Source organism: Vidua chalybeata, chromosome 30 (assembly GCF_026979565.1).
Source record: "Vidua chalybeata isolate OUT-0048 chromosome 30, bVidCha1 merged haplotype, whole genome shotgun sequence".
Classification (NCBI taxonomy): domain Eukaryota; kingdom Metazoa; phylum Chordata; class Aves; order Passeriformes; family Viduidae; genus Vidua; species Vidua chalybeata.
The window spans coordinates 894,812-917,774 of record NC_071559.1 but is presented as its reverse complement, the minus strand read 5'-3'; the positions used below and the strand labels follow the sequence as shown (position 1 = coordinate 917,774).

General features: G+C 66.8%; 2 protein-coding genes across 12 annotated transcripts; both read left to right on the top strand.

Annotated features, from left to right (window-relative positions):
- The first annotated feature begins 212 nt into the window (after positions 1-212).
- AMHR2 (anti-Mullerian hormone receptor type 2) lies at positions 213-7,973 on the top strand. 2 transcript variants are annotated; one of them, XM_053967498.1, is made up of 14 exons: positions 213-285; positions 384-533; positions 2,377-2,520; positions 2,829-2,918; positions 3,287-3,396; positions 4,173-4,397; positions 5,118-5,232; positions 5,337-5,497; positions 5,905-6,052; positions 6,132-6,268; positions 6,636-6,791; positions 7,177-7,213; positions 7,306-7,637; positions 7,721-7,973. In XM_053967498.1, the coding sequence occupies exons 1-14, from the start codon at positions 273-275 to the stop codon at positions 7,766-7,768; spliced, it is 1,866 nt and encodes a 621-aa protein (XP_053823473.1). In that variant the 5' UTR covers positions 213-272; the 3' UTR covers positions 7,769-7,973. The 2 variants fall into 2 exon arrangements, with proteins under 2 accessions (XP_053823473.1, XP_053823472.1); XM_053967497.1 differs by having other exon boundaries at positions 2,377-2,559.
- A 455-nt stretch (positions 7,974-8,428) lies between these two features.
- On the top strand, positions 8,429-22,754 carry PCBP2 (poly(rC) binding protein 2). 10 transcript variants are annotated; one of them, XM_053967556.1, is made up of 16 exons: positions 8,429-8,581; positions 10,675-10,792; positions 11,139-11,162; positions 11,294-11,326; positions 11,586-11,702; positions 12,907-13,038; positions 13,607-13,735; positions 14,133-14,207; positions 15,576-15,662; positions 15,837-15,902; positions 16,766-16,807; positions 17,779-17,851; positions 18,327-18,365; positions 19,275-19,327; positions 19,834-20,003; positions 20,776-21,449. In XM_053967556.1, the coding sequence occupies exons 2-16, from the start codon at positions 10,724-10,726 to the stop codon at positions 21,101-21,103; spliced, it is 1,437 nt and encodes a 478-aa protein (XP_053823531.1). In that variant the 5' UTR covers positions 8,429-8,581; positions 10,675-10,723; the 3' UTR covers positions 21,104-21,449. The 10 variants fall into 10 exon arrangements, with proteins under 10 accessions (XP_053823531.1, XP_053823535.1, XP_053823536.1 ...); XM_053967564.1 differs by lacking the exon at positions 20,776-21,449 and adding an exon at positions 22,184-22,754 and having other exon boundaries at positions 8,439-8,581; XM_053967557.1 differs by lacking the exon at positions 18,327-18,365 and having other exon boundaries at positions 8,431-8,581.
- The last annotated feature ends 209 nt before the right edge of the window (positions 22,755-22,963 follow it).

Genomic DNA, 22,963 nt, shown 5'->3' with positions numbered 1-22,963 from the left:
CACGGCCGGTTTTTGGGGGGTGGCAGGGGTGCGGTCGGTGCCAGAGCGGCACCAGCGGGGACAGGGCACGCTGAGCTCCCTTTGGGTGACGCAGGGCAGGGGGCCAGGCCTGGCTGCCCCCCCCCCCCAGACACCCCGGCTCTCTCCTCCCTGATGCGGGGGCAGCACCTTCCTCCTCCTCCTCCTCCTTCTCCTTCTCCTTTTCTTCCTCCTCCTCCTCCTCCTCCTCCTCCTGCTCGGCTCCTCTTCCCACCGGCCCCGCGGAGGCTCCCATGGGACGCCCAGGTGGGTGCTGGGGGGGCTCAGCTGGGGCTGGGGGAGCCTTTCTGGGGGTGTCAGAAGCCCCCCCCCTGGTGCGACCGTGTGTCCCCCCCCCCCCCCAGGCCCCCACAACCTGACCTGCGTGTCCTACAAGCACCCGAGCGTGCGGGGCGCGCTGGGGGACGCGGGGGGGGCGGCGGCCGGCGCCGTTCGCTGCCCCCCCGGGCAGTGCTGCGTCGGCATCTGGAACCGCAGCCACGCTCTGGTGCAGGGTGAGACCCCCGCGAGCGCGGGGTCTGGGCAGGGGGAGAGGGGGGCTGCGGTTTGAGCCTGCCCCGGGGGGATTTGGGGGTAGGATGGAGGGGTTGGTCCTGCCCCGGGGGGATTTTGGGGTAGGATAGAGGGGTTGATATTGCCCCAGAGGGATTTTGGGGTAGGATGGAGGGGTTGATATTGCCCCAGGGGGATTTTGGGGTAGGATGGAGGGGTTGGTCCTGCCCCAGGGGGATTTTGGGGTAGGATGGAGGGGTTGATATTGCCCCGGGGGGATTTGGGGATAGGATGGAGGGGTTGGTTCTGCCCTGGGGGGATTTTGGGGTAGGATGGAGGGGTTGATATTGCCCCGGGGGGATTTGGGGGTAGGATGGAGGGGTTGATATTGCCCTGGGGGGATTTGGGGGTAGGATAGAGGGGTTGATATTGCCCCGGGAGGATTTTGGGGTAGGATGGAGGGGTTGATATTGCCCCGGGGGGATTTGGGGTAGGATAGAGGGGTTGGTCCTGCCCTGGGGGGATTTTGGGGTGGGATAGAGGGGTTAGTCCTGCCCCGGAGGGATTTTGGGGTAGGATGGAGGGGTTGGTCCTGCCCCAGGGGGATTTTGGGGTAGGATGGAGGGGTTGATATTGCCCTGGGGGGATTTGGGGGTAGGATAGAGGGGTTGGTCCTGCCCTGGGGGGATTTGGGGGTAGGATGGAGGGGTTGATATTGCCCCGAGGGGATTTTGGGGTAGGATAGAGGGGTTGGTCCTGCCCTGGGGGGATTTTGGGGTAGGATAGAGGGGTTAGTCCTGCCCCGGAGGGATTTTGGGGTAGGATGGAGGGGTTGGTCCTGCCCCGGGGGGATTTTGGGGTAGGATGGAGGGGTTGATATTGCCCCAGGGGGATTTTGGGGTAGGATAGAGGGGTTGATATTGCCCCGGGAGGATTTTGGGGTAGGATGGAGCGGTTGGTCCTGCCCCGGGGGGATTTTGGGGTAGGATGGAGGGGTTGATATTGCCCTGGGGGGATTTGGGGGTAGGATAGAGGGGTTGGTCCTGCCCTGGGGGGATTTGGGGGTAGGATGGAGGGGTTGATATTTCCCCAGGGGGATTTTGGGGTAGGATAGAGGGGTTAGTCCTGCCCCGGAGGGATTTTGGGGTAGGATGGAGGGGTTGGTCCTGCCCCGGGGGGATTTTGGGGTAGGATGGAGGGGTTGATATTGCCCCAGGGGGATTTTGGGGTAGGATGGAGGGGTTGATATTGCCCCAGGGGGATTTTGGGGTAGGATGGAGGGGTTGGTCCTGCCCCGGGAGGATTTGGGGGTAGGATAGAGGGGTTGGTCCTGCCCCAGGGGGATTTGGGGGTAGGATAGAGGGGTTGATATTGCCCCAGGGGGATTTTGGGGTAGGATGGAGGGGTTGGTTCTGCCCCGGGGGGATTTGGGGATAGGATGGAGGGGTTGGTCCTGCCCCGGGGGGATTTTGGGGTAGGATGGAGGGGTTGGTCCTGCCCCAGGGGGATTTTGGGGTAGGATGGAGGGGTTGGTCCTGCCCCAGGGGGATTTTGGAGGGCCAGAGGACCTGGGCAGGATTGAGGGCTTTGGTCCTGCCCTGGGGGGTCTTGGGGAGACAAAAGGGGTCTGATCCAGTCCAGGGGGGCAGGCAGCGGGGGCTGATCCTGGCCGGGCCATTGGGGAGGTTCTGGTCCCTTCCCAGCGGCTGCGCTTGGCCTTGGCCTTGAGCAGCGGCTGCAGCGGCGCTGGGGAGGAGCAGCTGCGGGGGGGGACCCGCACAGGGGGTCCCACCTGTCCCCTCCCGGCCACCCAGCGCCCCGGGGTGACCGTGCCGCTGTCCCCAGGCTGCTGGGGAGGCCGGGGCGACGCCTGTCCCTCGGCCACCTGCGCCCCCAGCCCCGCGGGACACCCGGGCAGCTCCGTGCTGCTGTGCCTGTGCCACGGCCACCTCTGCAACGGCAACGCCACGGGGACAGCGGCGGCGACAGGCACGGCCGGGGGGCTGGGGGGGCCCCGCCAGGGCCCAGGTACGGGGCCCGGGGCGTTCTGGGGGGCACTCGGCCGTGGGGACACACAGGGGACCCCCGGGGATCCTGAGACCTTCAGGTGGGGGGGGGCTGGGTGGGCCTGGGACTCACGGGGGACCCGTGGGGGAGCGGGGGTGGGGGGTCCGTGAGGGGAGCTGGGACTCACGGGGGACTGGGGAAGCCATAGGATGCCCTAAAGTGTCCCCCACCACCCCCCGGACACCTGGGGGGTCAGGGGGGCTCCGTGTCACCGCAGTCTCTGTCCCCAGTGGCTGGCCGGGGGGGGTCCGCGGGGACCCTGTGGCTGCTGGGTGCCAGCCCCCTCCTCCTCATCCTCCTCATCTGCCTGGGCATCCTCGGTAGGGACAGGGACACGGCGGGGACGGGGGGGACCCCCGGGCACTGCCACCCCCTACCCGATGTCCCCTGGGTGTCCCCAAATGCCACATCTCTGGTGCTCCCGGAGTGCGGCTCTCCCGGGGTGGAGGCGGGGGGGTCCCCAAGTGTCGTCCCTGGGGCGGGGTGTCCCTGGTGTCCTTGTGACCCCCTGGGCTGGCGTGTCCCCAGTGTCCCGGCTATCCCGGGATGTCACATTCCCCATGTCCCCTGCCTGGCGGGGGGGGCTGTTGGTCCCTGGTGTCCCCAGGTCCTGTGTCCCTGATTTGGGGGGGGGTTCCTGTGGGGGGGGGGTCCCCGGATGGGGGCGTCCCTGGTGTCCCCCATCCAGGACTGCGCTGGACAAGGGCCCGCACAGGGCAGCCGCCGCGGGGGGGGCGGAGAATCGGGGTCCCCCCGGAGCCCCCCAGCCCGGACCTGCCTGCGCTGCACTTCCTGCAGGTGCGGGGCACCCGCGGGGTGAGGGACACCCACGGGGGGACACCCGCGGGGTGAGGGACACCCACGGGGGGACACCCATGGGGTGAGGGACACCCACGGGTGAGAGAGACCCACGGGGCGAGGGACACCCACGGGGTGACCCCGTGGAGCGAGGGACACCCACGGGGGGACACCCATGGGGTGAGGGACACCCACGGGGGGACACCCATGGGGTGAGGGACACCCACGGGGGGACAACCGCGGGGTGAGGGACACCCACGGGGGGACACCCATGGGGTGACCCCGTGGAGCGAGGGACACCCACGGGGGGACACCCGCGGGGTGAGGGGACACCCAGGGGGGGACACCCATGGGGTGACCCCGTGGAGCGAGGGACACCCATGGGGTGACCCCATGGGGCAAGGGACACCCATGGGGTGAGGGGACACCCATGGGGTGACCCCAGGGGGCGAGGGACACCCATGGGGTGACCCCACGAGGCGAGGGACACCCACGGGGGGACACCCATGGGGTGAGGGGACACCCAGGCGGGCATCCAAGTGGGAGGGCAGGGATGGAGGCGATGCTGGGAGGGGACCCCCATATGGGGAGGGGACGTGGGGACACCCACGGCAGAGGGGACATCAGTCCGGGGCGGGGGGCACAACAGCGCTGAGGGTGCCCGGGGACCCCCAGAGGTGCCCGGACATGAGGGTCCCCGTGTCGGGGTGCCGCGGGGTTGGCGACGCTCGGTGCCAGCCGTGTCCCCTGTCCCCCGCCGTGTCCCCGCGGGGCAGGTGCTGCAGTCGGGGCGCTTCTCGGCGGTGTGGCGGGGCACGCTGCGCCAGCGGCCCGTGGCCATCAAGGCGTTCGCGGCCGGGGCCGGCCGGAGGTTCGCGGCCGAGCGCGCCGTGCACGCCCTGCCGCTGATGGAGCACGAGAACGTGGCCAGGCTGCTGGACACCAGGGCGGCCGGACCCCGCGCCCGAGGGGGGCTCCTGGTCCTGCAGCTCTACCCGGCCGTGGGTCACCTCGGGGGCTTGGGGGGCTCGGGGGGCTCGGGGGGTACCAGGGCTGGGTGTCACAGGAGTTTGGGGGGCTTGGGGGGTACAAGGGTTGGGTGTAACAGGAGTTTGGGGGGCTGGGGGATACCAGGGCTGGGTGTCACAGGAGTTTGGGGGGCTCGGGGGGCTTGGGGGGCTCGGGGGGTACCAGGGCTGGGTGTCACAGGAGTTTGGGGGGCTTGGGGGGTACAAGGGTTGGGTGTAACAGGAGTTTGGGGGGCTCGGGGGGCTTGGGGGGCTCGGGGGGTACCAGGGCTGGGTGTAACAGGAGTTTGGGGGGCTCGGGGGGCTTGGGGGGCTCGGGGGGTACCAGGGCTGGGTGTCACAGGAGTTTGGGGGGCTTGGGGGGTACAAGGGTTGGGTGTAACAGGAGTTTGGGGGGCTTGGGGGGTACAAGGGCTGGGTATAACAGGAGTTTGGGGGGCTCGGGGGGCTCGGGGGGTACCAGGGCTGGGTGTAACAGGAGTTTGGGGGTACGGGAGTAACGAGGGCTCAGGGGGCTTTGGGATAACGGGGGTTTGGGGGGCTCGGGGGTGTGCAAGGGGTTGAGGGGGCTCGGGGGGTGTGCGGGACAGTGAGGAGCACAGGGGTGGGCACGGGGTTCTGCTGGGGGGAGATGTGTGGGAGATACCGGGGGGGTGCCGCACGTCCCCAGCCGTGCCCCTCGCGTGTCCCCAGGGCTCCCTGCGCCACTTCCTGGGGCAGCACGTGGGGACGTGGGCGGGCAGCGTGCGCCTGGCGCTGTCCCTGGCCCGCGGCCTGGCCTTCCTGCACCAGGAGCTGTGGCGTGACGGTGAGGGTGGCACCGGCGCGGCGTCCCCGGCCCCGTGCCCCCGCGCTGGGCTCTGCCCCGGGCCCCCCGTGCCCGGTGCCCGCCGTGACCCGCGGTGCCCGCAGGGCTCTACAAGCCCAGCGTGGTGCACCGGGACCTGAGCAGCCAGAACGTGCTGGTGCGGGAGGACGGCACCTGCGCCATCGGCGACTTCGGGCTGGCGCTGGCGCTGCCGCCGCGCGCCCAGGACGGCACCAGCAGCCGGCACGCCGTGACCATCCGCAAGGTGACACGCGTGCCGTGGGGTGGCACGGGGAGGTGACAGCCCTGGCTTGGGGGACGGCGCCCCGGATGTCACTGGCAGCGTGGGCTGTGGCTGCCAGCTGAGCCCGGGGCATGAGCCTGGCGCGGGGGCCTGGTGGCCTCGGTGACCCTGGTGGCCATGGTGACCCTGGTGGCCCTGATGGCCTTGGTGGCCCTGATGGCCCTGGTGGCCTTGGTGGCCCCAATGGCTCCGGTGGCCCTGGTGGCCCGGGTGGCCCTGGTGGCCCCAATGGCCCCGGTGGCCCTGGTGGCTCTGGTGGCCCCGGTGGCCCCGGTGGCCCTGGTGGCTCTGGTGGCCCCGGTGGCCCTGGTGGCCCTGGTGGCCTTGGTGGCCCCGCAGCCCCCAGCTCATGGCCCGGTTGGGCACAGGCGGGCACCCAGCGCTACCTGGCACCCGAGATCCTGGACGAGAGCCTGGACCTGCGGGCCTGGGGCCGGGCGCTGCGCCAGGCCGACGTCTACGCGCTGGCGCTGCTGCTCTGGGAGATCCTGTCCCGCTGCCAGGCCCTGAGCCCCGGTGAGCCCCCAGGGTCCCCCCGGCCTGGGCTGGGCCGCCCGCGGCCCCCCGGCCCCGCTGAGCCCCGGCCGCCCCGCAGGAGCCCCGGTGCCGCCGTTCCGGCTGGCGTACGAGGCCGAGCTGGGCTCCAGCCCCACCGGGGCTCAGCTCCGGCGTTTGGCCGCGGACGAGAGGCGGCGGCCGCTGATCCCCCCGGCCTGGCACCGCGCCCCCCAGGTCAGAGCCCCGCGGGGGTCCCGGGGGAGGCAGGGGGTCCGAGGGGGGGGTCCCTGTGTGCCCAGGGGAGTTTGGGGTGCCCACGGTGTCCCCGCCCAGCTGCCCAAGGATGCTGAGGGTACCCGGGGTGGCCCTGCCCGTGTTTTGGGGTGTCCCCAAGGGTCTCGGGGGGTGCGGGGTGACTCAGCAAACCGGGGGGGGGGTCTCTGCCGGGGTGCTTGGGGGGTCGGTGCCCAGGGGTCCCCTCCCCGCTGCCCAGCGGCGATGCTGAGGGCACCGGGGGCTGTCCCCGTTCGGGGGTGACACCCCCGGGTGTTTCCCCCTCCCGGGGAGCCCCCGCTGATCCCGGGGGGGGGGGGTCGCACAGCCCGGGGGGGCCCTGCCGGAGCTGCTGGAGGATTGCTGGGACCCGGACCCCGAGGCGCGGCTCTCGGCCGAGCGGGCGCTGCAGCGGCTCCAGCGCTTGGCCGCGGGACCCGCACCGGCCCCGGGGGACCCCGGCCCGGGGGCCGCCGCCCGCCAGGTGCGTGCGGGGAAACTGAGGCACGGGGCAGGCAGGGGGGCTCCGGGAACCTAACGGGGACTTGCGGGGAAACTGAGGCACGGGACAGGCAGGGGAGGGACCAGGAACCGGGTGGGAGGAGCCAGTGTTAAGCCCCGCCCCCTGATAAGCCACGCCCCCGCTTCCTGCCGGGAGGGGCCGCGGCCGGAGCGAAGGTGGGAGCGAAGTCCCAGGACCCCAAACCCCAAATCCCCCCTGCACCCCAAACCCTTCGACTCCCCCGGAGCCCCCCCGCCGCCCGGCTCGATCCAGTCCCCCTGACTCAGTTTCCTCTGGGTGCCGGCGGGGTCCCCACAGCAGCGGGGGGTTTGGGGGGTCCCCGCTCACCCCCCGTGCCCCCCGCCAGGTCCTGGAGTCTCCCACCATGTGGAACCCTGGTGCAGGTACAGGGGGACACCCCAAACTGGGGGGGCTGCCTTGACCCCCCCCGGGGCCAGACCCCCCCCCTCAATCTCCTCTTTTCTTCCCCCCCCAGGACAGGCGCCCCCCCCCAACCCCGTGTACCCCCCGAACCCCACGTACCCCCCCCAGGTCCCACCCCCCAACCCCGTGTACCCCCCGCCCGCGGCGCCCCCCAACCCGCTGGGGGGGCCAGGGCAGCCCCCGTACCCCGCGGGGCCCCCCCCGTACCCCGCGGGGCCCCCCCTGGCCCCCTCGGGCCCCCCCTTGGGCCCCCCCCTGCCGCAGCCCCCGCACCCGGGGGTGCTCCCCCAGCCGGGGGTGCTCCCCTCGTTCCCCCCCGGGCTGGACAAGAAGGCGGCGAAGAAGATGAAGAAGAGGATGAAGAAGGCTCACAAGAGGCACAAGGTGGGGGGGACCCGGGGGGGGGGGGACACAGGGGGGCACCCCAGCCCCCCTCAGGGGCTCATGGCTCTGCTGTCCCCCCCCAGCGCTCTTCGTCGTCGTCCTCCTCCTCCTCCTCCAGCAGCTCCGACTGAGGCTCCTGGGACCCTCACCCAGGACCCCCCAGCATCACTTGGGACCACCAGGAGCCACCTGGGACCTCTTGGGACCCTTGTGACCACCCGGGACACCCCCGGACCCCCAGGGAGCAGCCGGGCCCCCACCCTGGCCCCCATGCCCTGCTCCCGGGGGCTCCCGGGGTGTCCCCGCTGTCCCCCAATAAAGCTCTGGGACGCCCCAGCGTGTGTCAGCGTCTCCTTCGCGCCGATGGGGGGGGTGGCCTTGGGGGGGGACGCAAACCCCAATGCTCCTGGGGAGGGGGGACTGCCCCTCTGCCCCCCTATTGCCCCCCAGGCCCCCCATATTGCCCCCCAGTGCCCCCTTTTGCCCCCCAGTTACCCCATAGCTCCCCGTACACAATTCTACCACACCTTTAATCGCTCCCCCTTGCCCCTGTTTCCTCCAGAGCTTCCCCAGTGACCCCCATTATCCCCCAGTGCCCCCCATTGTCCCCCGGTGCCCCCCGGTGTCCCCCAGTGTCCCCAGTCCCCGCCCGGACCTCCCCGCCGCCGGGGGGCGCTGTGCGGGGCGGCGGCCGCTCTGTCCCGCCCCGCGCGCGCGGTGCGTTTCCGGGTCGGGGCGGGTGTAAATCGGGCCGCGCCCGCCGCCCCCTCCCAGACCCGCGGCCGCCGCAGCCGGAGCAGCCGCGCCCGCGCCGCCGCCGCCGCCATCCCGCGCGCCCGCCCGCCGCGCTCCCTCCCCGCCTCCCCCCCCCTCCCTCCCGCCCTCCCTCCTCCCGCTCCGCCCGGAGCGCCCTTCGCCCAACGCCGTTACCGGCGCCGACACAGGTAGGCCCGACCACCCGCCCCCCCCCCCCCCCCCCATCGCCCCCCCACCCCACCCCACCGCCGCCTCACGGCCCTCCCCGCGGCCCCCCCCGCGCCCCCCCGGCCGCCATCCGGGTCCGATCCCCCCCCGGGCCGGGCCCTCGCGCGGCTCCCCCCCCGCCGCCCCCCCGCCGGCCGCGCCCTCACGGCGCCCGCGGCCTGCGCGGCCTGTGCGGCCTGCGCGGCCCGCGCGCCCCGCGCCGCCGGCCGCGCCGACAAACGGCCCCGGGGGCTCGCGCGCCGCCGCTGCCCCCTCCCGCCGACCCCCCCGCCGCTCCCCCCCCCCCGGAACCGGGCCGGGGGGGTTCGGGGCCCCGCGTGCGTCACATGGCGCCGCCGCCCCCCGCCCGGGCCGGGAGCGGGGGGGCCCCGAGGGGCGTGGGGAGATTTTTTTTTTTTCCTTTCTTTTTTTTCTGCTCCGTTTTCTTGGAGTTTTAATTTTTGATTTTTTTTTTCCTTTAGGTTTTTTTTTTTTAATTTATTATTTTATTTTAGGAGTTTTTCTTTTCCCGCCCGGGCCCGATTTTTCCGCCATCCCGCGCTGTTGTTTTCCCCCCGCCGGAGCGGGAAGGCGGCGCACGGACGGGCCCGCGCGGGGCCGCCGCCCCCCCGCGGCCTCCGGGATCTTCCCCCCGGGCCTGCCCGGAGCGGAACGGCGATCCCCGGTGCCGAGTGGGTTCGGAGCCCCGGGCCGGTTCCTCCCGGCCCGCTCCGGGATGTGGAGGCCCATTTCCCCCCCCGACCCCAGCTCCCCGCGGCCCCCCTGGTTTTCCCCGCCGGGCTCCGGTTCCCGTTCGGAGCCGCCGGCCCGGGATCCCCCTCGCCCGCCTTGTGCTCGGGCCCCATCCGGGGGCTCCGTCGCGGCCCCGGGGGTCGCTCCGGGACAGCCGCTCCCCCCGGCCCGGCTCGGAGCCGGGACCCCCGGCCCGGTTCCCCCCCCCGCGCAGGGCTGAGCTGGCTCCGGGGCCGCGTCCCCGCCTCAGGGACGGGCTCGCTTCGGAGCCGCGTCCCAACCGCAGCAGCCGCGTCCCCGGATTTGGGACGGAGCTCCCGTCGCGGGGCCGCTCGGGGAAGTTTCCCTGCGGAAAGGCCTCGCCGGGAGCCCGGCCCGGGCCCGCGTCACCCCCGGCGGGACCGCTCGGCCCCCTTTGTCCCCGGGACGGGCTCGGGGCCCGCTCCGCCCTCGGCCCGCTGCCGGGGCTGGATGCCGGGCTCTGCTCCCCGGCCCGGGCTGGACGCGGGGGGGATGCCGGGCTGAGCTCACGGAGGCCGCGGCAAAACCCTCCGGTGCCAGCGAGGCAGCGCGGCCCCGGGCCCGCCTCGGCCGCGGGTAAACTTAGATGGGGCAGAAGCGGAGGCCGAAATGGGAGTTTATTTACCGGATTCCTATGAAACGCTCGGCTGGGGCCGGCCGGGCTGTTTTGCAACCGCTGCCGACTCAGGTGGTTTGAAACCTGATCGTGCGCTCATGTGGCCTTATCTGGGTCTGAGGGAATCGCCTCGGAACCCGCTCCGAGGGGCCCCGCGCGGGCTCGGGAAAGCCGATGGGGTTTCTTTTCTCCAGAATCCCGGCTGCCCAGCGGGCCGAAGCCCCGGGACTGGGGTGCCCGCTCCCATAGGGCAGCTGCAGGAAGATTTGGGCTGAGAAAAGTGTGGGGCTCGCAGGGAGCAGCAGCGTCCTCAGACCTGTAGAGGGGCCACGATTAGCCCTCAGTGCCCCCTCGGCGTCCCTGGTTGTGTCCAGGACCCGTTTGTGTCCCCCGTGCTACCGGGGGTCACCATGAAGTATTTGGTTGTCCCTCAGAGAAGCCCCTGCACGGAGCAGGGCTGGGAGGAGGCAGGGGCTGAGCAGGACCCGCATGACCCCAAGAGTTGCTGGGGCCAGTTCAGCTCTGGAAATTCATAGGAGGAGGAGGAGTCAAAGCACCGCGGATCGTCCCAACACTTCAGGGGGCGATTTGAGGGGAGAAGCAGCACAGGGCGGTTGGAATCCTGCCTGGACAGGCTGGGGGGATTGGCAGAGCCCCTCACTCACCCAGCCCCTCTCCCCCCAGCCGAGGCCCGAGCGCTGCCGCAGCCTGAGCCGACCCCGTGCTGCCCACCATGGACACCGGAGTCATCGAAGGGGGTCTCAATGTCACGCTCACCATCCGGCTACTCATGCACGGAAAGGTTCGTGTCCCCAGCCCTCTGCGGGGAGCCCTGGCCTGGCACGGGCCGGGCTGGCTGCTTCCGTGGGATCTCCTGGAGCTGCTGTGGGGCCAGGAATGTGCTGTGGGCGCCCAGGCAGATCCTGGGGTGCAGCCAGCAAAGAAAATAACTATTGTGGGGGGCAGAACGACCCGATGGGAGCTGAGGTGGGAACAAGATCAGCACAACTGGGATAAACCCCAGTTATCTCAGGGGCAGATCTCAAGTGCTCAGGAGCTTGTTTTGACTGTGAAAAGAGCCGAGTTTAGGCTTGGGGCTCCAGGAGTTTTTAAAATGCTGACTAATGGTGCTTTTGTTTCCATCCCAGGAGGTGGGAAGCATCATTGGGAAGGTAAGTGAGGAACAAACTCTCCTAGCCCTCCCTTTCCCCTTCTCCCCTGTCCCCCTCCCTCCCTCCCTCCCTCCCTCCCTCCCTCCCCACGGCCGCGCTGACGCCTCTCTCCCTTCTCTCGTCCCTCACAGAAAGGGGAGTCCGTGAAGAAGATGCGTGAGGAGGTGGGTGCTGGGGCTGCGGAGCAGGGCGGGATGGCGGGCCCGGCCGGGCTCCGCAGGCAGCGCGGCGGCGCGGGGAATGCCGGGAGGTGTGGGCAGGCGCGGCAGGAAGCCGAGGAGGAGAAGATGGCTGCCCGAGCCGAGCCGAGGGAGGGGAGGAGGAGGAGGAGGAGGGAGGGCTCTGTGCCCAGCGGGGGATCCGGAGGAATCCCAAGGCGCTCCGTGCGTGCGGAGCACTGAGGTGGCGTTTGCCTCCCCGCAGAGCGGCGCTCGCATCAACATCTCTGAAGGGAACTGCCCCGAGCGGATCATCACCCTCGCGGGACCCACCAACGCCATCTTCAAAGCTTTTGCGATGATCATTGACAAACTGGAAGAGGTGTGTCCGCGGCCCCTGCAGTCACCGCCCCGTTTATCCCCTCTCTCCGGAAGAGCTGACCCCGGGCCGGGCCCCCGGGGGCCCAGGGCCGCTGTTCCACACGGGCAGCCGCCGTTTCCCCGCCTGGCCCCGATCTTTGTCCGGCGCTGCGCTGGGGCAAGGTCCAGGCAGTGCTGGAGCCAGAGCCCCGCAGGGACTTCCTGCCCCCAGCTTTGGAATCCCCGTGGCTCTGCTCGTGCTGGTGCCACTTCCTCCCAGCACACCCCAGCGCTGAGTTCTCTCCCCAGCCCTGCCAAGGAGGAGCTGGGGCTGCAGCTGTGCGGGGCTGGAGGAGCTGCATCGTGTCCCCGGTCCTGTTAAATCAGTGACTTCCAGGGGGGATTTTGCTGCTAGATAAATGTGGATCTTGCAGGTGTTAGAGCCTGCTCAGGGCTGTGATGTTGAGATTTCCACATTGGAGGGAGCAGGAGTTGGGAGTAGTGCTCCCCACCTGGTGTGGGGCAGAGCTCTGTGGCCCTCACCTTGCCTGTGGGGGTACAAATTCTACTGCCCTTCAGATTTGGGAACTACCCAGGGAGAAACAACCTTGTGCTGGCAGCCCTGTCCCCAAAACCCCCTGCTCTCACTGCAGCGTTAAAGGCTGCAGGGCTTGGGGCTGTTTGTGCTGAATGCAGGGAGCCAGAGTCCTCCACGGGCTGCACGGCTCTGCAGCGCTCTGGGCACCGGCCTTGGAGCTGAAGCTTTGCTTTTAGTAGGTCAGTTGAGCCCTGGCCTTGTGCCTCCCCTCCCCCTGCCAGCACATGACCGCTGTAATCGGCGCCGGGATTGTTTTTCCCAGAGCTGCTGCCTTGATCCCTGGTGCAGCGGGAGGCTCTGCGCTGACCCTGGAGCTGCGGAGTCCCCGAGCACCCCCCGCTCGGTCCCTTGTCCCCCTCCAGCACCAGTTCCTGCTTGGCTGAGGTGGGACCCAGCCTGGGCCAGTGCCTAAACCCGTTTCCATTGAGGCAGCAGAGTTTGGCTGCTGCTTCCCCAAAATACGTCTGTGTTTTTTTCTGGGCTGCTGAGGAAGTCCTGGGAAAGCCCCGAGGTCACCTTGGCCTCGGCCACTGGTGCCAGCATCACCTCCCTGTCCCTGTGCCGGGCACGTCCCCAGCGCGTGCCGTTCCGGCAGGGCTGAGCCCTCAACACCTCCTCTTCCTCGCAGGACATCAGCAGCTCCATGACCAACAGCACAGCTGCCAGCCGGCCCCCGGTCACCCTCCGGCTTGTGGTCCCCGCCAGCCAGTGCGGGTCCCTCATTGGCAAAGGAGGCTGCAAGATCAAGGAGATCCGAGAGGTGCGTGGTGCCCAGCCCGGGGGGGCCCACGGGGGGGGTTCGAGTGTCCCCAAGGGCAAATCCCTGTGTTGTCCCTGCCCGAGGGATGTGGCATCACTGGGGTTTTTTGGCGCTCCCTGTATTTTAGTGCCTGGCAAGCTGAGACTCAGGGCAGACCCTTCTCTGCCCGGTAGTGTTTCTCAGAGCCTGGCTTCCTGCTGCCCCCTTCCCGTGGCTCCTGATTGCCCTCTCCCCAGCCTTTTCCCAGATTTTGGAGAGGGAGACGGGCTCCAGGCCAGCACTGCCCTTGGCCGTGCCATTTAGCACTGGGTGCTGTTGGGTTAACTCTGCTGGCGTGGAGACTGGCTTGGCTTGGGTTACAGGGACAGGCTGAGGCCAGGTCCCCCACTGCTGCCTCAGGCTCCTGGTGACCGACTTGTATCCAGCTGGGATTAAAGGACTTTATTCTGGGGGAAAGGAGGAGCTGGGGGGGCAGTTTTGGCTATGTATAACCATGCACGGGGTTGGTCGCTGAGGTCTCAGCCCTGTCCAGGGTCTGATGGGCTATTTTTAACCCTCGACTTGGCAGAGCACGGGGGCACAGGTCCAGGTGGCAGGGGACATGCTGCCCAACTCGACTGAGCGAGCCATCACCATTGCTGGGATCCCACAGTCCATCATCGAGTGCGTCAAACAGATCTGCGTCGTCATGCTTGAGGTAGGGCCCCTCCTCGGGCCTGTCCCCGGGGAGGCTGGTGCTGCGGGGCATCCCGCTGCCCTTGGAGGGGTGGAAATGCTGAGCAGGGAGAAGAAAACAGCTGCTGGGGGATAAAGGGATAGCTGGGGATTACAGCCTCATCCAGGTGAGGCTCGGAGCTGCTTAAAACCGGGGTCAAGCAGGGCCTCTGGAGCAGCTCGTGGTGTCACCCACGGCCCTGCTGTGCTCCTGGGTGTCCTCCCTCGGCCCTGCGCCCAGGGTGAGGAAGAAGTCACGGTGCCCTGGGTGGCCAAAGGGCCAGCTGGAAGTGCAGAGCAGAGCCCTGGGGGCGCGGGGAGGGGGCTGTCGGTGCCGGCGGCGCTCGGTGTCTGACCTGTCCTCTCTGCCTGTCACGCAGTCTCCCCCGAAGGGTGTCACCATCCCGTACCGACCCAAGCCATCCAGCTCTCCCGTCATCTTTGCAGGCGGCCAGGTAAGGCCTCTCCTCTGCTCCTGGGGTGTGGGGTAGGGAGGGGCGGGGGTCGTTCCGAGCCGCCAGCGCGCCCCGGCCGCTCCGCGTGCCCGTCACCCACGCCGTGCCCTCGGCCCCAAGCGGCTGGGCCTCGGCCCCCTCCCCCTGTTGAGGGAGGGCAGCAGGGAAAAGGGCCGATTTGGGAGGAGAGGGTGCTGCAAAACGCTCCTGGAATTACCCGGCCAAAAAAAAAAAAAACAACGTTTGCCAGTGTGGCGGCGGCAGTGGGGGTTTGAATGGGGCCGAGCCGCCTAACCCAGGCTCTGCCCCTCTGCCTCGGGCTGGCTCCAAGGACTTGCTGTGACCTCCCATGGGTGACTGGCCTGGAGATTGGGGGTTCTCTGCTCTCTGCCACTGGTTCTCGGGGTGCAAAGGCTCAGCCTGTGCCGTGGGTAGGGCTGGGGTGCGCAAAGGCTTCGTCTCTCAGGAGGGGAGGGCGTCAGATAGGAGTAGTGTCAGGTGACTGGGCTTTAGTCCCTCCTGTGCTGAGCTGGGGAGTGGCCCGAGCCCTGCCCTGAGCCACCTTACAGGGGACAGGTGTCCCTTGGGGTCCTGTCCGCTGTAACGCCCGGGCCTGCGGGGCCCAGGTGCGGGTCAGCTGCTCCCACCCTGCGCCCCCGGGGCTGCCCCAGCGCTCGGAGAAACCACGGCGACAACGCATCCGCTGCCTTCCTGCTGCCAGGGACACCCTCGGGTGGGCAGGGCCTGGCTTTGTCAGTGGGGGCCTCAGTAGGCAGGGAAGGGGGTCAGGGAAGGGCTGTAGCTGCCGCCGGCCTCCCCGAGAGCCAGGCCTGACTCTGCTCTCCTCCCTCCCAGCCCCGCCACGCTTGTTTTGGGGACGGACCTGCCGCCGTCCCCTTCCTCCCCACCCCTGCCCCTCTCCTTGCCTCTTCCTCCCCACCTGAACCCGGTCAGCCCCCCCCTCCCGCCTCCCCGACAGCTTCTCCCGCCGCTCTGCACCCCGGGGGAAGCCCCCGCGCCCCGGCCAGCGGCGGGGCCGCAGCGTGCGGACCCCCGGGGCGGGAGCCGGCCGCCTTCCCCGTTAGAGCAGTGAGGAGCAGGCTTCCCACAGCCACGCATCTCTTCCCTCCCCTTGCCCCTCTTCTCCCCCTTCCTTCTTTCCGCCCCCGTCCCCGGCCCAGGCCCGCAGCAGCCCCCGGGCCCCGCTCCCGGTGGGCCTTGCGCTCTCTGTCTTCGCAGCTCAGAGTCGTGCGTAGAGCAGGGCGAGCCCTCGATCAGCACTGAGCTAATGTGGATGTTGAGTTTGGTGTTAGCGAAAGGTTTCGGATTGACAGCCCTGGAGACTGAAGTCCTCTAATTTATCCACAGGACAGGTACAGCAGCGGCAGTGCGAGCTACCCCCACACCGCCCCATCCATGTGCCTCAACTCTGACTTGGAGGGACCACCTCAGGAGGTGAGAGGGGAGTTCAGTCTCCACGGCCCGTTCAATCCTTGGCCTCTCTGAGACTGCCAACAAGGGTGGCATCCCTGTCCCCGTCCCCCAAAACCGACAACGGTGGCTTTTTGTGCTGTGGACTCCTGTCCACTGGGAACTGGACTCTGAGCCCACCAACCTCTCCTCACGCAGGCCACCCGGCAGCCACTGCATGGCAACGAACTTGGGCCAATTCCAGCCTGGGCTGCAGTTCTTCCGGTGACCTGGAAGTGAGGCTGTGTACCCCCCTCTCCCCCTCCTCTCCCACCCGCCCCCACCTGCCCGGCCCCCCCAGACCTCCCCAAACCTTAGCCAGCCAGGCCCCAGCCAGTGCCTCGCCCTTTCTGGGTAGCTTCAGGAGGAATCTGAAGTCTGTGGCTGTCCCTTGTAACCTCGGGGACACGGAGTTGTGGCAGGTCAGGCCCTCGCCTCGTTCCCCTCCGAGCACTGGGCCGTGTGAGCAGTGGTAGCCAGCACCAGCACTGACCTGTAGCTTGCCCGGCGACGTTGTCCTAGGCGTGTGGAGTGACGAGAGGACTCGGAACGGGGCAAACTTTTTTTTTGGGGGTGGGAGGGGAGGCGGGGGAGCTGCCGGGCCGGGGCAGAGAGGGGCCAGGAGCAGCAGCAGGGCCGGCGGGGGCGTTGGATCCTCCCTGCCTGCGCGGGGGCGCAGGGATAGCAGCATTGTCGGACTCACCACACCATAACATCTTCATCAAGATCCCAGCCGTTCTCTTGTTGGTTTTGGTTTTTTTTCGTTGTTTTTTTTTTTTTTTTCCTTTTTCTTTTTTTTTTTTTTCCTCCTCCTTATTTTTTTGTCTGCCACCTTTTTTTTTGGGGGGGGGACGGCACCGATTCTGCCCACCCCCTCCCCGTACCCGCCACGTCAGGCCAATTCGAGTAACCGCCAGCCTAGAAACTGCTTGTGACAGCATTTATCCGTCCCCGCCTCTCCTGCCCCACTTCCCTCGCCCCGGAGAACTCTCCACCTTGGCTCTCTGACTTCCTGGCTAGTTGAAATCTGTCTGTCCCTGGGTGGCTGTCCGATGGTTGTTAATAGGACTGTTTTCCTCCTTTTGTAGGCCTATACCATTCAAGGACAGTATGCCATTCCACAGCCAGATGTAAGTTTTTATTTACAACTTCTTGTCTTGAAAATCCACCCTTTTCCTCCCCCACCTTCCAAAAATTTTCTCCGTGCTTTCTCCACTCGAGCTGGCTCAGCTTGGGGCTGAATGCTCGATCTGATCTGAGCTCCCCAGATCCTCCCCCCCCGCAAAAAAAACACTCACCCCCCTCCCTCAGCTGGCCCTCCTGCAGCCAGCAGGAGATCACTCCTTGGATCCCTTCCCCACCTCCTCTCTGACACTTCCCTCCTCCTTATTATATTTTTTTTCCAAACCCACCTCTCCCTGGCTTGGCATTTCACACCAGCTCTGGCTTTTCCTTTGCCCCCTCGCCCACCCCCCTCTCAATTTGGCACGAGAACCGCCCCCCCCAGCCGGCACACGGTGGCTCTGTCACGGTGGCTCTCCCGGGGCAGGGGACAGCTGGCCCAGCGAGCGGGCGCAGGTGGCAGTCGGGGAGGGGGGTTGGACCCGGCCCAGCCCGGCCGGGAGCGGAGGGACCATCCCGGCAGCGGCCGGCGCTGTCGGCCACCTCCATCCTCTGGCACCCATCCTCATCCCGTAGGGGCTGCTCTCTGCTCCTGGCACCTGTAGGGCAGCGAGGGGGGGTCTGGCGCGCCAGGCCGGGGGGACGGGGGCTCCGAGAGGAAGCCGGGCCGGCAGAGCCGAGCGCGCTCCGCGCCCGCTCCCCGCCGTGCCGCGGGCACCTGCTCCCTCCTCCCGCTCCTCTCTGCTTCTGTTCCTGCGCTCCTCCAGCCCTTGCTGCACCGAGGCGGGGTGGGCACAGCCCCCAGCCCGCCGTGGCGGGGCCGGGGCAGCGCGGAGGGACCAGGGCGGGCGGCGGGGCCGCGTCCGTGCGGGTGCGCGCGGCAAGTCCTGGCCCCCGGCCTCGGGAAATGGCTAACGCCAGCCTCTCTCTCTCTCTCTCTCTTTCTCCCTCTCCCTCTCTTCCCTTCTCCCTCCTTTAGCTGACCAAGCTGCACCAGTTGGCAATGCAACAGTCACACTTTCCAATGTCTCATGGCAACACTGGATTCAGTGGTATGGAAACTCCTTCTCTCCGTGTGCGTTCGTGCGCGGCCGGAGCCCAGCCCGGGCCGCTCGGGGCCGCGCTCCCCCAAACCCAACCCCAAACACTGCCCGGGCCCGGCCAGGTAACCACTGCTGCTGTGACATGTCTGGGGGCCGCAGGGACAGGGCCTCCACACCCACCCACCCACCCACCCATCCACGCTGCTTCCCTCCCTCCCTCGTGCCCGCCGTCCTCGCAGCTCTGCCAGCGCTCTGGGAGACCCCCGGCCCGCAGCACCCGCTCTCTCCCCTCCGGCTGCTCCAGGCCTAAGGCAGGCGACTGCTGAGTTGTACCAAATTCGCTGTAGATTTGCTAACATGGCTGAAAAATACCAAGCCACCTAAAAAAAAGAAAAAAGAAAAGAAAGAAAAAAAAAATCAAAATTACCCATTTGGGGCTCTAAACTTGAGACAGCCAAACTCATTGTGACTTGTATCTTAACAGGCGTTGACTCCAGCTCTCCAGAGGTGAAAGGCTATTGGGGTAATGATCCAAACACACGATCTGTAGTTGCTCTGTTGTGTATTGATGCTGCCTGGGGTCTCATTCTCCCTGATAGATGCTGCCTGGATGGGGGGGAAAGGGGGTTTGAGGGGAGCCCCAGAAGGGCTGGAGGTGCAGCCTGGCTCGGCTGCCTGGGCCCTGGAGCACAGCTGGATAGTGGAGAGCAGCAGGACTGGGTGCAGGCTCGGCTGTCCCAGCGAGCTGTGGGCCCCGAGCTTTAACCCCCCACCCCAAAAAACACACAGAGGGGAGAGCAGCCCCTGGCCGAGGAGGTGCTGGAGCTGTCAGGAGCTGGAGCTGCTCCGGGAGTCGGGGACAGCACCGAGTGTCACCTGCCGTGTCCCCCTGCCACAGCCCTGCTGTGAGGGCTCGAGGCCGCCGCCGCTCCCTCTCGCAGGGAGCGAGCTGGGGAAGGGGGGAAAAGTGGAAAAGTGTGTTCACAACGCCCCAGGCGCACGAGCTCGGCCCTGTGTGGGGTGTGAGCAGCCTCCCAGCGCCTGCCTAGCACGCAGGGGCGGCAGGGAGGAGGAGGAGGAGGAGGAGGGGAACTGTGGCCTTTGAAAGCCAGACCCAGAGCGGGCGTGGAGGCGAGTGCCCGGCTGGAGCCCCCCAGTGCCAGCCCCCTGCTCGGGGATTGTCCCACCTTGATGGAGAATCCACGCGGGGAGGGGACACAGAGGGGAGAGAGCTCCAGGGCTGAGCGAGGAGAGGGGGAGCAGGGAGGCAGGGGTGGGGAGCAGCGGGCTCTGGCGTAACCTCCCAGCCTGCTGTGCCCTCCCCGCCTGCTCGGAGCCCTCCCAGGCAGCCTGAACCTGGCAGCACTTGGGGTGCTGCACCCCCCGGCTGCCCCCGCCCTCACCTGGGCCCCCTCTCTCTGTCTCCGAGCAGGTTTGGATGCCTCTGCCCAAACCACCTCCCATGAACTCACCATTCCAAATGATGTGAGTATCCCGGGGGGTTTGGGGGCTGGGGGGTGGCTGCCCCTCTCACAGGGCTGGGGGGGTGGCTGTCCTTACCTTTGAGGCTGTGGTGGGCTCGTGGCTGCATCCCAAACCACCTCTTCAGGCCGCTCTGGCTGCCACCACATCCCTTGTCCCCATTCCAGTGATCTTCAAGGCAAAAAAGCCCCTTTTTCAATCCCTTAACCCCCCCTTTTCCAACGAACACCCCACTCCCAGGAATCCCATAATCCTGGAACTGTTAAGGTTGGAGGAGGCCTTTAAGGCCACCGAGTCCAGCTGTCCCCACCACTGAGCTGTGTCCCCAAGGGCCACGTCCTCACCGTTTATTTTGGACACCTCCAAGGACGGTGTCCTCCCCTCGTGCCCTGGGCAGCCTGTGGGGCTGGGACAGCCCTTTCCCTGCAGGAATTTCCCCGCTGTGACCCCCGAGGAGGTGGCAGGGCAGGATGAGGCCGAGTTAACCCCGTTTCCCTCTCCCTTCCCAGCTGATTGGCTGCATCATCGGGCGTCAGGGCGCCAAGATCAACGAGATCCGCCAGATGTCCGGGGCTCAGATCAAGATTGCCAACCCCGTGGAAGGCTCTACTGACAGGCAGGTGACCATAACTGGATCTGCAGCGAGCATCAGCCTGGCCCAGTATCTAATCAATGTCAGGTGAGTCCCGCTGGCCCGGCGCGCGCCCTCCCTCCCCGTGCCCCGCATGAGGGGAAGGGCTCTCCTGTCCCCCTGTCCCCTCCCGTGCCTGCTGTCCCTGTCCCCGCTGCCATCGCCTCCAGGAATGCTGCAGGGTCAGGATGGGGCTGGGGGGAGCCTGGCACTCTGGGTTGGCTCTGCTGTGCCACCCTGAGGGGTGACAGGAGGATCCCGAGCATCCCGTGGGACGCTGCTGTCCCAGAGATCCGCTGGTGCTGCTGGCAGCACCTGGCTCTGCTCTGGGGCCGTGGGGGGCCCGGCATGGCTGGGCTGCCCCCGTTGGTGTCCCCGTGTCCCCCGTTCCCTGCCTGGAGCTGGGAGTGGCATCTCCTGGCTGAGAGGGGCTGGGGGGTCCCTGGGCTGTGTCCCTGCTGCCGCGGAGCAGCAGCTGCTGGTGGTTTTCTCTGGATTTCGGCTCCTTCCTGGCGCACGGGGGGACCCCTGGGGCCAGGCCGGGCTCCTCTGGGGGGTGTGGGGGTCCCGTGTGCAGCCGGGCCAGGCCTGGCAGCACCATCCCTTCCCTCCCTCCCTCCTTCCCTCCCTCCTCCTCCTCCTCCCCCAGCTCGGCTCCTGCGCCGTTTTCGCTGTTTGTCCTGTGCTTTTTTTTCGCATTTTGTGCTGTTCCTTCCCTCCCACCCACACCCGTGTATTTTTTTTCTTTTTTTTTTTTCTTTTTTTCTTTTTTTTTTTTTTTTTTTTTTTGTTGTTGTTTTCCTTTTCTCCTCTGTTACAGTTTAGAAAGCGCTAAACCCTCCTCCCAGGCAGCCTCCGTCACGATCCCTGACCACCTCAGCATCAACCTCTCTCAACCCTCCACCCCTTCTTCTTCTTCCTCCTCCACCACCACCCCCTCGCTCGCCACCGCGGGGGCCTCCGACGCACCCTCCAGCCTCCCCAACCCTCTTCCGACCGCCCCTTGTGTCTCCAGTCTGCTTGGCATGAAACCTGTCCCTCTCCTGGCGCTAAATGTCGTGTCTGCGGCCAAAGGCGCCGCGGCGCCCGCCGTGCCCTGTGTCACTAACAAACTCAAAGCGGAGAAGCAAAGGTTTTCCCCGTACTGAGGCTGCTCCAGGGGGTGGCAGCACCAGGACCCCGGAGAGGAGACTTGGAACAGCAGTTTTTTGGTCTTTTTGGTTTTTGTTTTACCCCTCTATATTTTTTTCCTCTTTTTTTATCATTTTTGGGTTTTTTTAAATTTTTCCTTCGTACCGAGCTCGCGCTGCCGTTGCAGCAGCAGAGCTTTTCTTGCCGGCCGAGAGACTGTGTCCCTTTGTCCTGTGAGCGGTCACAACTCCTTCTCTGCCTGCCTCTAGTTGTTGCTTGTTACTTTTTTTATTTTTTATTTTTCCATTTCTCCTCCTTTTCCCTTTTTTTTTTTTGTTTTTTGAGTAGTTTGGGTGCAGTTGTGGGGTTTGGGGGTGGGCTAGGGGGGTGGAGGGAGGGAAGGGACTCTGTGATTTTTTTTTTTCTGGGGGAGGGGGAACTGCATCCCCGGTGCCCTGGGGGCCTCACCTGTCCTCTCTTAACTGTCTGTACCTGTAATAAAGTTGCCACGGTGAGAATCTGCTCTGGTAGATCTGTGCCGCAGCGGGGCCCGGCCCGGGGGTCCTCTCTGCCTGGGGAGGGGTCTCCACCCCCCCACCCAACACCCCCAAACCGCAGCGAGGCCCGAGCCCGGAGCCGCCACGGCGAGGCCGGCGGGCCTGGGGGGGTGGGCTGCCCTTGGGGGGGGGTCCCTGCTGGCCCAGGGACCCCGTGCAGTGTCTGTGTGTCCCCTGCCGCCCCGGGGGTCCCTGCTGGAGGTGCCCCCCCTTTCCCTGCACTCCCCCTCCTCCGCTGCCTCCTCCCCGCCCCGCCTGGGGGTCCCGTGGATCTCCCCCCTCCCCAAACCCTCGGAGCAGAGCCCGCCACGCTCAGCCCAGACCCCCCAGGACCCCCCCAGGACCCCCCCAGCGCTGTTCCAGGGCGGGGAGGGCACCTCCCTTCCCTGGCTGCTTCTGCAAAACCCCCCAAACCCCTGCTCAGGGGGGTCCCCTTCCCGCCCCCTCCCCGAGGGGCTCCCCTGCCCTCCCCGACCGAGGGCGTCCCTCCCACCCCTCTCGGTGCTGGGGGGTCCCTCTGACGCCCTTTTCTCGTTGCAGGCTCTCCTCGGAGACCGGGGGCATGGGCAGCAGTTAGGGGGGCCCCGGACCCCCCCGCCTCGCCATCCATCTGCGGCCCCTTAGCACCGACCCAGGTTTTAAACTAGTTTGTACATTTTCGGTTCCTCCAGCCTCGCGCCACTCACCAGGTTCAGTTTGTTTCAAGTTTTTTTTTTTTTTTTTTGTTTTTCGTTTTTGTTCTGTTTTTCGGGGTTATATTTTTTTTTTTCCCTCTCAAATTAAAAAGCATTTTAATTCCTTCGTTCAGCTCTTAAAATTGCTGAACCCCAAATCTTAGTTTTATAAAGCTTCTCTCTCTCCTCTCCCCACCCCCCCGGCACCTTCTCCCCTCCTTTCCCTGTTTTTTCGGCTCATGAAGTTCTGTTTTTGTCATGAAATGTAAGAGTGGAAGAAAAACGAAAAAAAAGCAAAAAAAAAACAAAAAAAAAAAAAAACCATTTCAGTTTAGTTCTGTAACGTCAGGAAATTTTTCAAAAAAAAAAACTGAATAAAAAGATGGACTGGAGCTTTTCCTTGTGAATAGAACCTGCAGGATATTTTGGTTAATGGATCTGCCTGTCTCAGTCTTTATTTGAAACCCCCCTGGTTCTTCCCAGTGCTCCCAGGATGGTCCAGTTTGGTTCTGGAGAGGGATAAACCACCCCAGCTGGTGTTTGGGATCCTTCCAGAGGGTGGAGGACCAACCCAGTGCTGCCAGTGCTGCCCAGTTGGGTCTTGGAGTCCCACTGGAATGGGATGAACCAGTCCTGCGGAGGGAAC